General features: G+C 30.5%; 1 protein-coding gene across 1 annotated transcript; it reads left to right on the top strand.

Annotated features, from left to right (window-relative positions):
- Positions 1 to 3,620: 3,620 nt before the first annotated feature.
- LOC125823435 (WAT1-related protein At2g39510-like) lies at positions 3,621 to 6,279 on the top strand. The gene is made up of 7 exons (XM_049502821.1): positions 3,621 to 3,858; positions 4,321 to 4,383; positions 4,484 to 4,600; positions 4,935 to 5,169; positions 5,271 to 5,432; positions 5,798 to 5,949; positions 6,102 to 6,279. The coding sequence occupies exons 1-7, from the start codon at positions 3,665 to 3,667 to the stop codon at positions 6,277 to 6,279; spliced, it is 1,101 nt and encodes a 366-aa protein (XP_049358778.1). The 5' UTR covers positions 3,621 to 3,664.
- The last annotated feature ends 6,223 nt before the right edge of the window (positions 6,280 to 12,502 follow it).

The following is a 12,502-nucleotide window of genomic DNA, read 5'->3' as shown; positions in this document are numbered from 1 at the left end:
TGCTGCATTTGTTTTTACATTTTCAAAAGGCTCCTAATTAATTTCTAAATTATAGTTAATAAATCAGTTATTTTTTCAATAATTCAAAATTTCTATTATCTGTTAAAATAATCTTAAATTAGAGACCTACAACTTAAAAATTTAAGGAAAAAATTAAAGTATAGTAGCCATTAAATTTTGATCATTTTTTTTCCTTTCACTGAAATTTTAAATAAAATTAAAAGTAATTATCTAATTTAAAGTTAATAAGGAAATCCTATTTTTTTTCTATAAAGCTACTAAAAGTGAAAAAGGCTCTATATAGAATTTCTTTTTAAAAAACTAAGACTTGTACCTATTGAATACCTAAATTGTTCAAAACATGTACCTATTAAGCACAAATTGCTGATATGACAAAAATGTGTTTTGCACCTCCCTGAAGCGCGTGAAAAGATTCAAATAGTGTCTTTTTTGATTATTTGTTTACATTTTTTCTTCTTTTGTTGACACTTGGCATTATAATTAACTTAAAAACATTTTTCTTCTTTCATTTACACTTTTTTCAAAAAAGAAAAACACCCCACCCCCTACCAGTCATCTTCTTCATAATTTAATTTGCAAAACTTTCTTCACTTTACCTCCAACATTGTTTTAATTTCTTTTTTATATATAAAAAAAGAATATTATTTCTTCCAAATATGAAGATAAATGAAAATCAACTATGAAGTAATCATACGATTCACATTTGAAAAAAAGACTTTCTTTTGTATGATTTATTTCAAATCTCATAAAAATAATGGAACAAATATGAAGAAGAAGAAACAAGATAAATAACTTTACGTATAAAATAAGTTAGCCGATATTTGTTTATCACAATTTTCGAACAAATATTTTTACTCAAAGTCATATATAAACCCATTAAATTTATCAAAAATGATATTCAAAAATTTGAATAACTGCCGAAATTGTTTTCTTTCTTCTTCACTCTTAGTATGAAAAAATATAAATATATTTTTAAAAAGTTAATCTTCAAGTTATTTGAAAAGAAATTAGGTTTTATGATTTGAAAATGAATGTGTTTTGGGAAGAAGATGAAAAGGTAGGTTTTGTGATTTGAGAAAGAATGTGTTTTGGGAAGAAGATGAAGATGAAAGGGGGTTGGGTAGGGGTGGGGTTGGGTAGAATAGGTTGACATTTTCATTTTTTTCTTTTTATTTTTAAAAAATTAGATATAAATGTGTTTGAAATAATTTTAAATAAAATTATTTTTTTTATAATTTTCGAGGCCCAGTGCCACATGTTATTTTTTAATTAGCTGTTTTGCCATGTCACCGCAAGTATATCACACACTCTTCATATTTTTTGCTGATTATCAAAAAATGCCTAATAGAAATAATTTTTGAATAGGTAAAAGTGTTCAATAAGTACTAGTCTTAGTTGAGGTGTCTAAGTGAATTATCCGGACAACTTTAAGGGGCCGGCGATGACTTAAGCCAAGTTTTAATTAATAAGAAATAGTCTATGTATAACTTATCTCATTATAACTAATTCAAACATAATTTATTCCATTATAACTAATTTTATAAGTTAATCAAATGATCCTGAGAATATTCTTATTGAATGAATTCAATGTCCAAGCTGAATGTCCACTAAGAAAAAATGTTTGTGTTAGTGCATTCTATCTCCCTTGTCAGCATCGATGTATTATATCATATTTTATGTTTAACTGGTTCCAGGTATTGATCTTACTTATCTAAGAAAAAAAGGTGCCCACTTAATTCTTTTAATAATTTAAATTGGTTATTATTGTTTCATTTAGGAAATAGTGAACCTAAAAATAGACATAATTCGATTAATGGCAGAATACCTAAATCCCCTTAAATTTGACATGTTTTTCCACCCACATTCGAGCGTACCTTCTTATCCTAAGAGAGTGAAATACACTTGTTTGCCAAGTGAATTTTTTGTCCACAATATATTTTTAAAAAGTATTTATTTATTTTTAGTTACAAAAATTTATTTGGATTAAAAGAAGGAAAAAACTTCTCTTTCTTAGATTTTATTTTCCGGTCAAATTACAAAAAAAATAAAAAAAATACATAAGAAATTTACTAGAAATTAAACTTTTAGTTAAAAAAAAAAACAATTTTTCCATAAATAATGAAATTATAGACATTTCTTTTTACAGATTTTGCACGAAAAGAAAAAAAATGCACCGTTGAAAAATAAAGTCATTACATCTACATAATATATTGTTAAAGAATGACAAAAGTCCCACATCGGTGGTTAATGAGATGGGTGAACTCCTTATAAGGCTTAGGCAATCCTCCTCCCTTTGAACTAGCTTTTGGGGTGTGAGTTAGGCCCAAGACCTAATTTAACATGGTATCGGAGCAGGGCCCATCTCACCCGATGTTGGGACCCCCAAAATCAAAAATTGCCCACGCACCAGATGCTAAGCACTGGGCGTGAGGTGGGGTGTTAAAGAATGACAAAAGTCCCACATCGGTGGTTAATGAGATGGGTGAACTCCTTATAAGGCTTAGGCAATCCTCCTCCCTTTGAGCTAGCTTTTAGGGTGTGAGTTAGGCCTAAGACCTAATTTAACATATATAATAAAAATTATACAATTTGAACTTCATTATTCTGCTAAAACTTTTTATTTCACAGAAAATGAAAGAGCTCTAACAATTTTTTTTCTTTTATAGAATTGACCTTAAAAAGAAAAAGAAAACGTTTAACTAAATAGTTATCGTATCTAAACAAGAAAAAATGGAAATACACAATCATTGGGAACTTATTTTTCAATTTTATTCATCTTGACATGCTTAAAATAGAGTATAGTCACTCTTTTTCTCATGTATATAAGTGTCTCGGGGGTAAAGGTTACAAAATAGACAAGTTCGGGTAATTTATTAGACTAGTGATAATTTAGGGACTAATTGAAGAAGACACCCTAACTATAAGGTGCCTTTAAAATAAATATTGAAAAAATTACATAAATACACAACTTAATATATATCATAATCTCTAAAATTTCATATCATTTAAAAAAATTACAAATTTTTTTTCCGGATACATCCCTATTCCCTCTCGAATACATTCCTCCCCTCTCGGATACATCCCCTCTTGAATACATTCATATCCCCTCTCTGATACATCCCTACCATTAAATAATATATAATTTGCAATGTATCGGACAATCAAATAATGTATTCGAGAACAATGAAAAATCCAAAATTTTTGTAATTGAAGAAACGTCCAGCATATGATGTAATTAGCCCCAAATGTATGGAATTTCTGTACTTTATTCTTAAATATATTTAGTGTAGGCATATATAGTTGTTAGAAATGTTTGGACACCTTTTCTGTACCTGTAAATTAAGATAATTAAATAATTGGAGAAAAAAGAATTATGAGTTTAATATATCATGTTGAGAAACATTTTAAAAAAGAGTTAGTGATCATTATGTGGTAGAAGAGAAGTGTTTGATTGTATGATTCCATTATAAGACACTCAATAGTGGAGATGATATAGAGTTTAGATGTGGAGACGTGCTTAGATAGCATTGTTTGGCGCCTATATATAGCAAGCACCACAAAATAGGGAATTAAAGAAACAAAAGATAGAAAGCTATTGAGTGGAGTATATATACTTATATATAAAAAGAAAATTAGAAGCATCATGTCATGGTTACTGAAGTTTGTGAAGGAAGGTAAACCATATTTGGCAGTGACATTGTTGCAATTTGGATATGCAGGATCAGCCATTATTGCTAAGTCTGCTCTAAATCATGGCATGAGCCATTTCACCTTTGCCGTCTACAGAAATGTCTTTGCCACTATTGTCTTTGCTCCATTTGCCTTGCTCTTTGAAAGGTCAATTCTCAACTCACTTTTTAATCCGTACGGTTTGATGATTTGGCATGACGTTTAATAAAACAAAGAATTTTTTTGAATCTTGTGATTTTAAATTAAAGTTATATCAAATGTACGAAAATACTCTTTGAATTTATGGTTTTAAACATATCATCTGAAAAGTTGGATTTAAAGTATTGCTAAAAAAGGAAAGAGTCATTCTTTTTAAAACACAACAAAAAGGAAAATATGTTTTTCTTTTTTAAATGAACGGAGTAACATTTTGATATAACCTTTAATTTATTTAAGACTATAAATTTTAAAAGTATTCTTTACTTTTTATAATTTAGTTCCAAAACAAAATCACACAAAAAAATTGAAGCATATTCATGCATTATAACTTCTTTTTACTTAAATGAAGTTACTATTATTGATTGTGTTAAAGGCTAATTAATGTTTTTCTGTGGTTATTTTATTGCACAGGAAAATAAGGCCAAAAATGACTATATCCATTTTCTTGAAGATTATGTTGCTGGGCTTAGTGGAGTAAACATCTCTGACAATACTTTACTTTTTTATTTTCCTTTCAACTTAGCAAATTGCCCAATAGTTCACTGAAAACAAAAACTGACTTTTTGGCATGCAGACCTGTCATCGACCAGAACTTGTATTACACAGGATTGAGATACACTACTGCAACTTCTGCAGCAGCAATGTGTAATTTGCTTCCAGCCCTCACCTTTTTGTTGGCTTGGATATTAAGGTATTTCATTAACCATCTTTTTTCCAACTTATTCATAGGCATGCAATTAATTTGTTTCTAACATGTTTGTCTTAATTCAATTCTTTTTTAGTTTATTCGTTGTTTCAATTTATCTGAGTTATATTTTGATCTGACACGAAGTTAAAAGAAAAAAATAAAGACTTTTGAAATTTGTAATCTAAAATATATAAATCATAGATATTTGTGATTATAAATCATTTCATTAAGAGTAAAATTGATATTTTAAAATTAAATTATTACTAAATATAAAAATATATGACAGACAAAAAAAAACTAAATCATATAAACTGAGACTTTGAATTGAAACGTGTAGGCTTGAGAGGGTGAATATTAAGAGATTATCAAGTCAGGCAAAAATAATAGGAACAACAGTGACATTTGGTGGTGCGATGATTATGACACTGATTGGTGGACCTACAATTGGATTGCCCTGGACCAGACATCACCTCAATATTATTCCATCTTCTCCTAGTGATTTACAACCCATTAAGGGTGCTCTTTTCATAGCAGCAGGTTGTATCTGTTGGGCCTGCTTTTACAACCTTCAGGTACTATCCAATATTATAATATTAATTCGTTTCTTTTATTTAGTATATATATACAAAAGATGATTAGTTCTTTTTCTTATTTTTATATGTCAAACAAACAGGCAATTACATTGAAGACATACCCTGCAACATTATCACTCACTTGTCTAATATGCTCCGCCGGAGCTCTGCAAGGCACTCTTCTGACCCTTGTGGTTGAAAGGGGCAATACTTCAATCTGGGCCATCCAATGGGACACTACATTCTTATCTTACGTTTATAGTGTAAGCTTAAACATTCTCTTAATTAGTATCAGAGACAGGGTTAGGATTAAGAGTTTGAAAATTTTGAAATTTTAGGACAGAAAAAAAATATTAGTACAAAACATGCTTTCTTCAAAGAGGGGATTTTGAACACACAACTCTAGCATGAAAATCATTTTCATGGCCCTTTTCTTACCACTGATTTTATTAGGGGTTCATCAATTAATATGCATGTATATTAATTTAATTTTCTAATACAACTACACGATCTAAAAAAAAGCTAGTGAGTTCGTTCGAACCCCGAACTCTCTGTTAGCTCCACCCCTGTCTAGTATGTGTCCATATATATTTAGTCGGAGAGGATAATTTGTTTTTTATGGATGCAGGGAATGGTCACTTCTGGAGTTGGCTATTATGTCTCTGGATTGATAATGAAGGAAAAAGGACCCGTTTTTGTTACTGCATTTAATCCTCTAAATATGGTTATCGTCGCAATTTTGGGTTCATTCATTTTATCCGAGGAGCTAAACTTGGGAAGGTATATTACATACTCTCTTTGTCCTAGTTTATACGACTTACTTTCCCAGAATGCACATATCCTTATTAAATTTCGTGTCGAGTCAAACTAACTCTTATAATACGTGGTTGAGTGCAAAATAGGATGTCTAATCTTGTGCCTGTTTAATGTAGAGTTTTGGGAGGGGCAATCATTATAATTGGACTATATTTAGTAATATGGGGCAAGAGCAAGGACCAACAATCATCAAAATCATTCAGTAGTGAAGAGGCTGTTCAATCTGAATTTGTTGATCAAAAAGAAATATCAAAGTCTTCAAATCAGGCAAAAGTTGGAGATGAAGCAGTTTAAGAAGAAATGGCTAGGATTAAAGTTAGAAGGATATATAGAACTAATAACTCCTAATTATTGGCCTCCGGATGTTACTTTTGCAGTTCTTTATTAGAGAAATTGAAAAAGTAAGTGTGTGTAGCATCTGTCTATTTATTCTGCTCATGAAATGGACCTCCAATATTTGAATAAATACATATAAGGTGCTAAACTAATTAACCACTAAAAAAAAGAAGATAGAAAAAGATAAAGGGTGTGACAAATAGAAAAAGAGAGAGAAAATATTTTTGAAACATCGTTTTCTAATTTTCTCATGATCGGCTGGTCAAATCTTGTAGAAAAACATTTTCTCTTGAAATAAATTTCTTTAAAATGATAAAAACAACGTTTATGAGGGAAAAGAAGGTTCCATAAATGATATATCATATTGATTGTTATCCTCAGCAACATCCAAACCCATCTTATCTTCACCTCACCCCCACGGTACATAACCCACACCTCACAGCCCTACGCCCACACCCACCAATTCCATAATGTTTCTATACATTATATACAAATTCTTTTAAAATAATATTATTTATATATTTACAGCACACAAGAAAATAATTAAGTGATTAATCCATTGAGGTTTTTGAAAAGCAATCTCTGAGAAAATATTTTCCTTCCTACAACACACCCGAAGAAATAAAACTTATTGGCGTATACTATTAGCCATGAGGGTAAGTTATAGTATTACATTTTAATCCCTAGTAAACACTTTTTATTTTATTTTACTTTGTATAAAGTTTTTATATGAATAGATCTTTCTGTTAATATGTTTGACTTTTACATATATCGTAGACAATTTTGTATATGGAGTGTTAATTAACTCATGCAAAGTTACAAATAAATGTTCACAATAAATAATTGTAGCATAAGATTAAATATAATTTGATATTAATTATGACAGCGGTAATATTTCAACTTCTTGCGCTAGTACGTTTCGTATGTACTGAACGGATCAAGTAGAGATATTTGTTTATATTATGAATATTAATAAATAATTTCTCTAGTGAATTACATGTATTTATACTTTTAATTTCGATATAATTATTATAATCTATGTAGTTTGATTTATTATTTTAATCTATTAAAATGTGAAACTATATTATGATTCAATATATTCTTAACAGATTTGATGATGACAAATCACTAGGGGTGTTCATCGGTCGATTCAGTTAAGTTTTATCTATTATCGATTCGGTTTATCGATTTTTGGTTTTCAAGTATGATAAACCAATAGCCAATCCGATTATATATTTTTTATCGGTTTATCGGTTTTGATCCTTAATGATTTGATTTTCGATTTAACCAATGAGAAATTTCTTATGAAATATTTGTATGACTCCTCCAGCAATTTGACGCGACAAGAGGAATATGGTTCTTACTTTAGGTTTTGACATTTTGTATAATGTGAAGGTGTGAACTCAAAGTTATTGTGAAGTGCAAATTGAAGGCTAAAGGGCAAATGCAGTAACTTGTAAGGTATTGATATTAATATTTAATATTTTTGTACAAGTACAATAGTAAATTACTATAGTCTTCATGAATTATCGGTTTACCCAATAACCCAATATTAAAAAACCAAAATTGAACAAATAACCCGATAATTTTCTAAATAAATCCATTAATAAACTGTTAACCTAATAACCCAATAGCAATAAACCAACAACACTTTATTCGGTTCCATTTATCGATCGGTTCGATTTTGGCACATCCCTACAAATCACATTAGTGAAATAATAATTAGTGAATATGTAACACCCAATATATTTTAAGGTAACTAACTCCCTAAACTGAGACGTATGCACCAAAAATTTTCCTATAGTTTTTCGCCTTGCGTTGTTCATTGATGAGTTGTAGTGAAAATAAACTTCCAAATGAGTGATCATACCATGAAATAGATATATGTAGGTGATTAAATAATTAAATTAACAGTTTAGGCCAAAGGGAGCTTCGTAACAAAAAATCTATTTGAAGATTTTATTTCGAGGAAGTATTTCAAGTGGTCTCGTACGTGGTTTGACTTTGGATGACTATATCTCTCAATATATAAAGATTTAGAGGGTTGATAACCTACAAAATTAAAAGTCTATGAATCTAGTTATCAACACATTAAAGCGTTTACTAATACGACTTCAAAATAGAGAGATATTCACATTTTTGTACACACTGCGCAAGCATGCAGGTTAAGGTGGGCCCAGGTCGGTGGAATAAATTGATATCGATATATTTCATATTCAAAAATCATTTTTCTCCCAAAACCATCTTCGTCCTAAGACTGAAAAAGAGATTCTAACTTCTCCTTTGATCAAATACTCCTTAGGGTTTGATTATTAGAACTTAAGTGCTTCACAAAAATTATTCTATACATTGAACTCATCGCTTGACATAAATTTCTTTGTGTTTCATGTGGTTCTTCTCTTTCGTGGTTTGCACAGTTGGTTTTCCAGTGAATTAGTGGTAAGTGGCAGAAGCTATAAGTTACTTTCACAAGGTAAAAGTTATTACACCTCTCTCCATCGTTAATTTTGAGTTATACGTTATCATCAAAAGACAGTTATCAACTTTGGAGATTCTTCCGTTTTGCTTGGTTGTGGACTATTTTAGTGTCATGACCCGAAACCCCGATTCATAATGACACCTACCATAACTCACCAGTAGGTAAGACAATCCATATTGTGGAACGACAAGTAACAAACATATTGGGTAGAAATAACAATCAACGAGAAATAACTTAAACAATTTAATGAAAATAGCAGAAAATAAGAACAACATAAGATAAATACACTCAAAAAGAGAAATATAGTCCCAAAATCTGATAGTCACAAGTACATAGCTATTAAAATAGTAAAAGTCCCAAAAGTGAACAAAAAATACAGACTTGTTTCAAATACAAAAGACTAGTCAACAACCTATAAATAGAAGAAGACAGGCTAATCTAGGATTTCATAAGCTCACCCTCAGTCTCAACAACAAGCTCGAAATTAATGCTGGTGACAGGTGCTCGGACTTGCATCACGAAAATAAATATAGAGTATAGTATGAACACTAAAACATCAGGTGCCTAGTAGGAATCATAGGCCGACTGAGCTTGAAAAGTAAAAACAATAGTGAAAAGCGAGAAATGGTACCAACTAGAGGTCAAACGAGTGGACCTATAATGACAAATTAACATGAATGCATACGATTCAAGGAAAGAATGAATAGTAAAGTAAACATTTAATTATAACCTAACTGGACCCCATAAGCACAGAAGGTACACTCGTTCCAATTGGACCCCCAGAAGCCTGATCGATACACATAATAACTAAGGAAACTACTAGCTAAGTTTAAGAGTTTTCCATAAATGCCACAACTATCCACAGTCTCAAACCATGGTAAGGCACTGAAAGAACCCAATAGAATCACCAAGTCAGGACTCGAACCTGAATGATAGAAGTGTGTCCGAATTCGAACCGAGGCTAAAAGAGATGAGTCAAGGCCTAAAACTGTGACTAAGGATGTATGCCAGTGCCTCGACCCCAACTAGTAAAAGGTATGCCATGGCCTTGAACCGTGGCTAAAGTCTCTAAATGCTCCAAAATCACTCGATCTTCCTCAAACCGGTCCATGCCGTAGAGAGAAACAATCTTCAAAGTCACCAAGTACCCACTCTAGCTCCAAATCCAAGACTCGACCCCAAACAACTGAGTGATGCACAAAATCACTAACGAACGCGTCCGATCCAAAAAACAAGGGAAATTATGGATAAGAGGTCATATGAATCTAGTTTTCACCTAGCTAAGAATCATATTATCAGACCCGAGTCTGTTATATTAGTCTTTAGGAAGTTGAGTCATATGAAGTGACATTGGAGAATTTTTAAGGCTTATCAGATCCAAATCACAAGTCTAAGAAAATCACTAGCCTACACCTAGGCTAAGCCCAATAACTACAACTAGTAACAACCTAGTCAACCACTGGCATAGTACAGGGAATGATGCAATCACGATAATAAGGTAGGGATGCTCAATTTATGCAAAACTACCCGAAAAATGAGGCCAAGACATGAATTCTAGAAAATAAACATGAATCAACTACAAATCCAGCCCAATTCAAGCTAATCAATAAGAATTTACATTCACAAGCTCAATCTAAAGACCGATAAGTTGTAGCCTACTTCAATGCATGCCGTGATAACACTCAATTTACCCTAAAAACAAGTTTGAAGAGTAAGCGGTTGTTGTCAATAATAATACCCAACTAAGAGTCGGGGTTGAATCCCACATAGAACAATTTATCGGCAATTGAAAAGAAAAAGAATGAATAGCTACAAGTTGCAACATTTTTTTATATAATGTATTATTTTGTAGTTGATAATAATGTATCTGATACACTAAGGTTGTGAAAGCAGGGTATATGTAAGCTGAAATAAAGTGTATCTATAAATGTATCATTTTGTAGTTGATAATGTTTGATACAATAAGATTATCAGTTTTTATGTATTTATGTATCAAGATACTTAATTTGATACACAATGTTTATCAAAATAACGAGATACATTGAAAATTAAGTATCAGATGCGTAGAACAAAAAATGATTGTAGCAGTGATGTATTGAATCAATATAACACTAACAAAGACTAATTTAAGAATCAAAATAAACGAGATACATTGTGTCTTTGACAGTGATGGTCGTGTAATGACAAATCCAACTCTTTCCTTCTCTTTTTTGAATGTTTTTTCAATGGTAGATTTAGAACTCGGACATGTATAAACATTGCAAATCAAATACGACTTTCTAGTTTTTGATTTATAACATTAGATTTCTAACAATATGTAAGAAATAATTAAAATATTATTTAAAAATAAAATAATCAAATACGGAAAAAAATAAAATAAAAAATTCCTAATATAATTAAATAACAAAATATTTTCCACAAATATAGTAATTTGTGATTGATAAGGTATATCAATCAATTGATTTTCTTTCTATTAGTTGATTTTTATTTTTGTTGTTATCCTTTTTCCTATTTCTTTCTTCCACGTTATTCTCACTCAGTTGGTAAAGATTTTTAAAATTTCATCACCAAAAATTAAAAGAGTTTTTCCAAATCTTGATTCAACATGTAATTTTTTTCTGATTCAATCAGTTTATTTTTTTTTTGTTTTTTTATAAGTTTTTTGCTTTGATCTTGTTTTTTATTTTTCTTAATCTGAAATTTGATTTTTGTAGAAATAAGGATTTTGATTTTTTGAAAATTTAATTTAATTTTTACTTTTTTTATTATGATCTGGAACTTTATTTTTGAGAAATAAAAATTATTTTTCTGAAATTTTGATTTCATTTTTGGTGTGCTATAGGGAGTGATTTGTGGAGTGAAATAAGGAAGGGATAAGCATTAGTTTTGGGAGTTAGGATTTATGTATCAAACATTTGGGGATTGGGAGTAAAATAAGAGATTTTGGAAAATTTTAAAACTGATAGAGAATAATGGAAATTATGAAAAAAAAAGGTGTGTATATAGGTAATTTATCCTTAATGTAATACCTTTTATGAATATGTGGGCCCTTATGTTTCTTCAAATTTATTGTCAAGTGACAATATAATAATAATTACATGAAATACACTCTATAAAATTCCTTCAGTATTTATAAATACTATTAATTTGAATTGTTGGTTGGGAAATGAAGATTCATTTTTTTATGAAAGATGCCCAAAATGAGCCTTTTATTAAAGATAAACAGTAAGAAAATTACAAAGTTCTAGGCTCAAAAGTGGCCCAGACCTGAAAAGCCAAAACTACACTAGTCTAAATCAGTAAAGGAAAGAAAAGGCAAAGATAAAATCCTCAGCTCCACCTTCATTTTTCTTCCAGGTATGCGCCGGCGTCGTAATCATCTCAACACCCAAAAACGCACCTCCGACCACTTGTATCACTACTAACACCTTCCATGTTCGGCATGTAATCATTTGGATGTCAAAAATTATCACTGACATCATGATGCATCACCAATGAAGACTTCTTCAACATGAATGTGACATAGTTGTACTTAGAACAAAGGTGTGAGTCGGTTAGAATCATTTTCAATACATTTCTCATTTCCCCATTATTACAACTCTCAATTTTTCCTCTTAATAGATTGAACCCCAATGGAGTTGATACCACTGTTAAAGAGGATAATTTTTTTGCTGCCAAATAAGGTATTGAGAGATTTTGATA

The sequence above is a fragment of the Solanum verrucosum genome, unplaced genomic scaffold (assembly GCF_900185275.1).
Source record: "Solanum verrucosum unplaced genomic scaffold, falcon-dt-bn FXZP01000299.1, whole genome shotgun sequence".
Taxonomy (NCBI): Eukaryota; Viridiplantae; Streptophyta; class Magnoliopsida; order Solanales; family Solanaceae; genus Solanum; species Solanum verrucosum.
The sequence above is the reverse complement of the archived record's forward strand: the minus strand, read 5'-3'. Positions and strand labels throughout refer to the sequence as shown.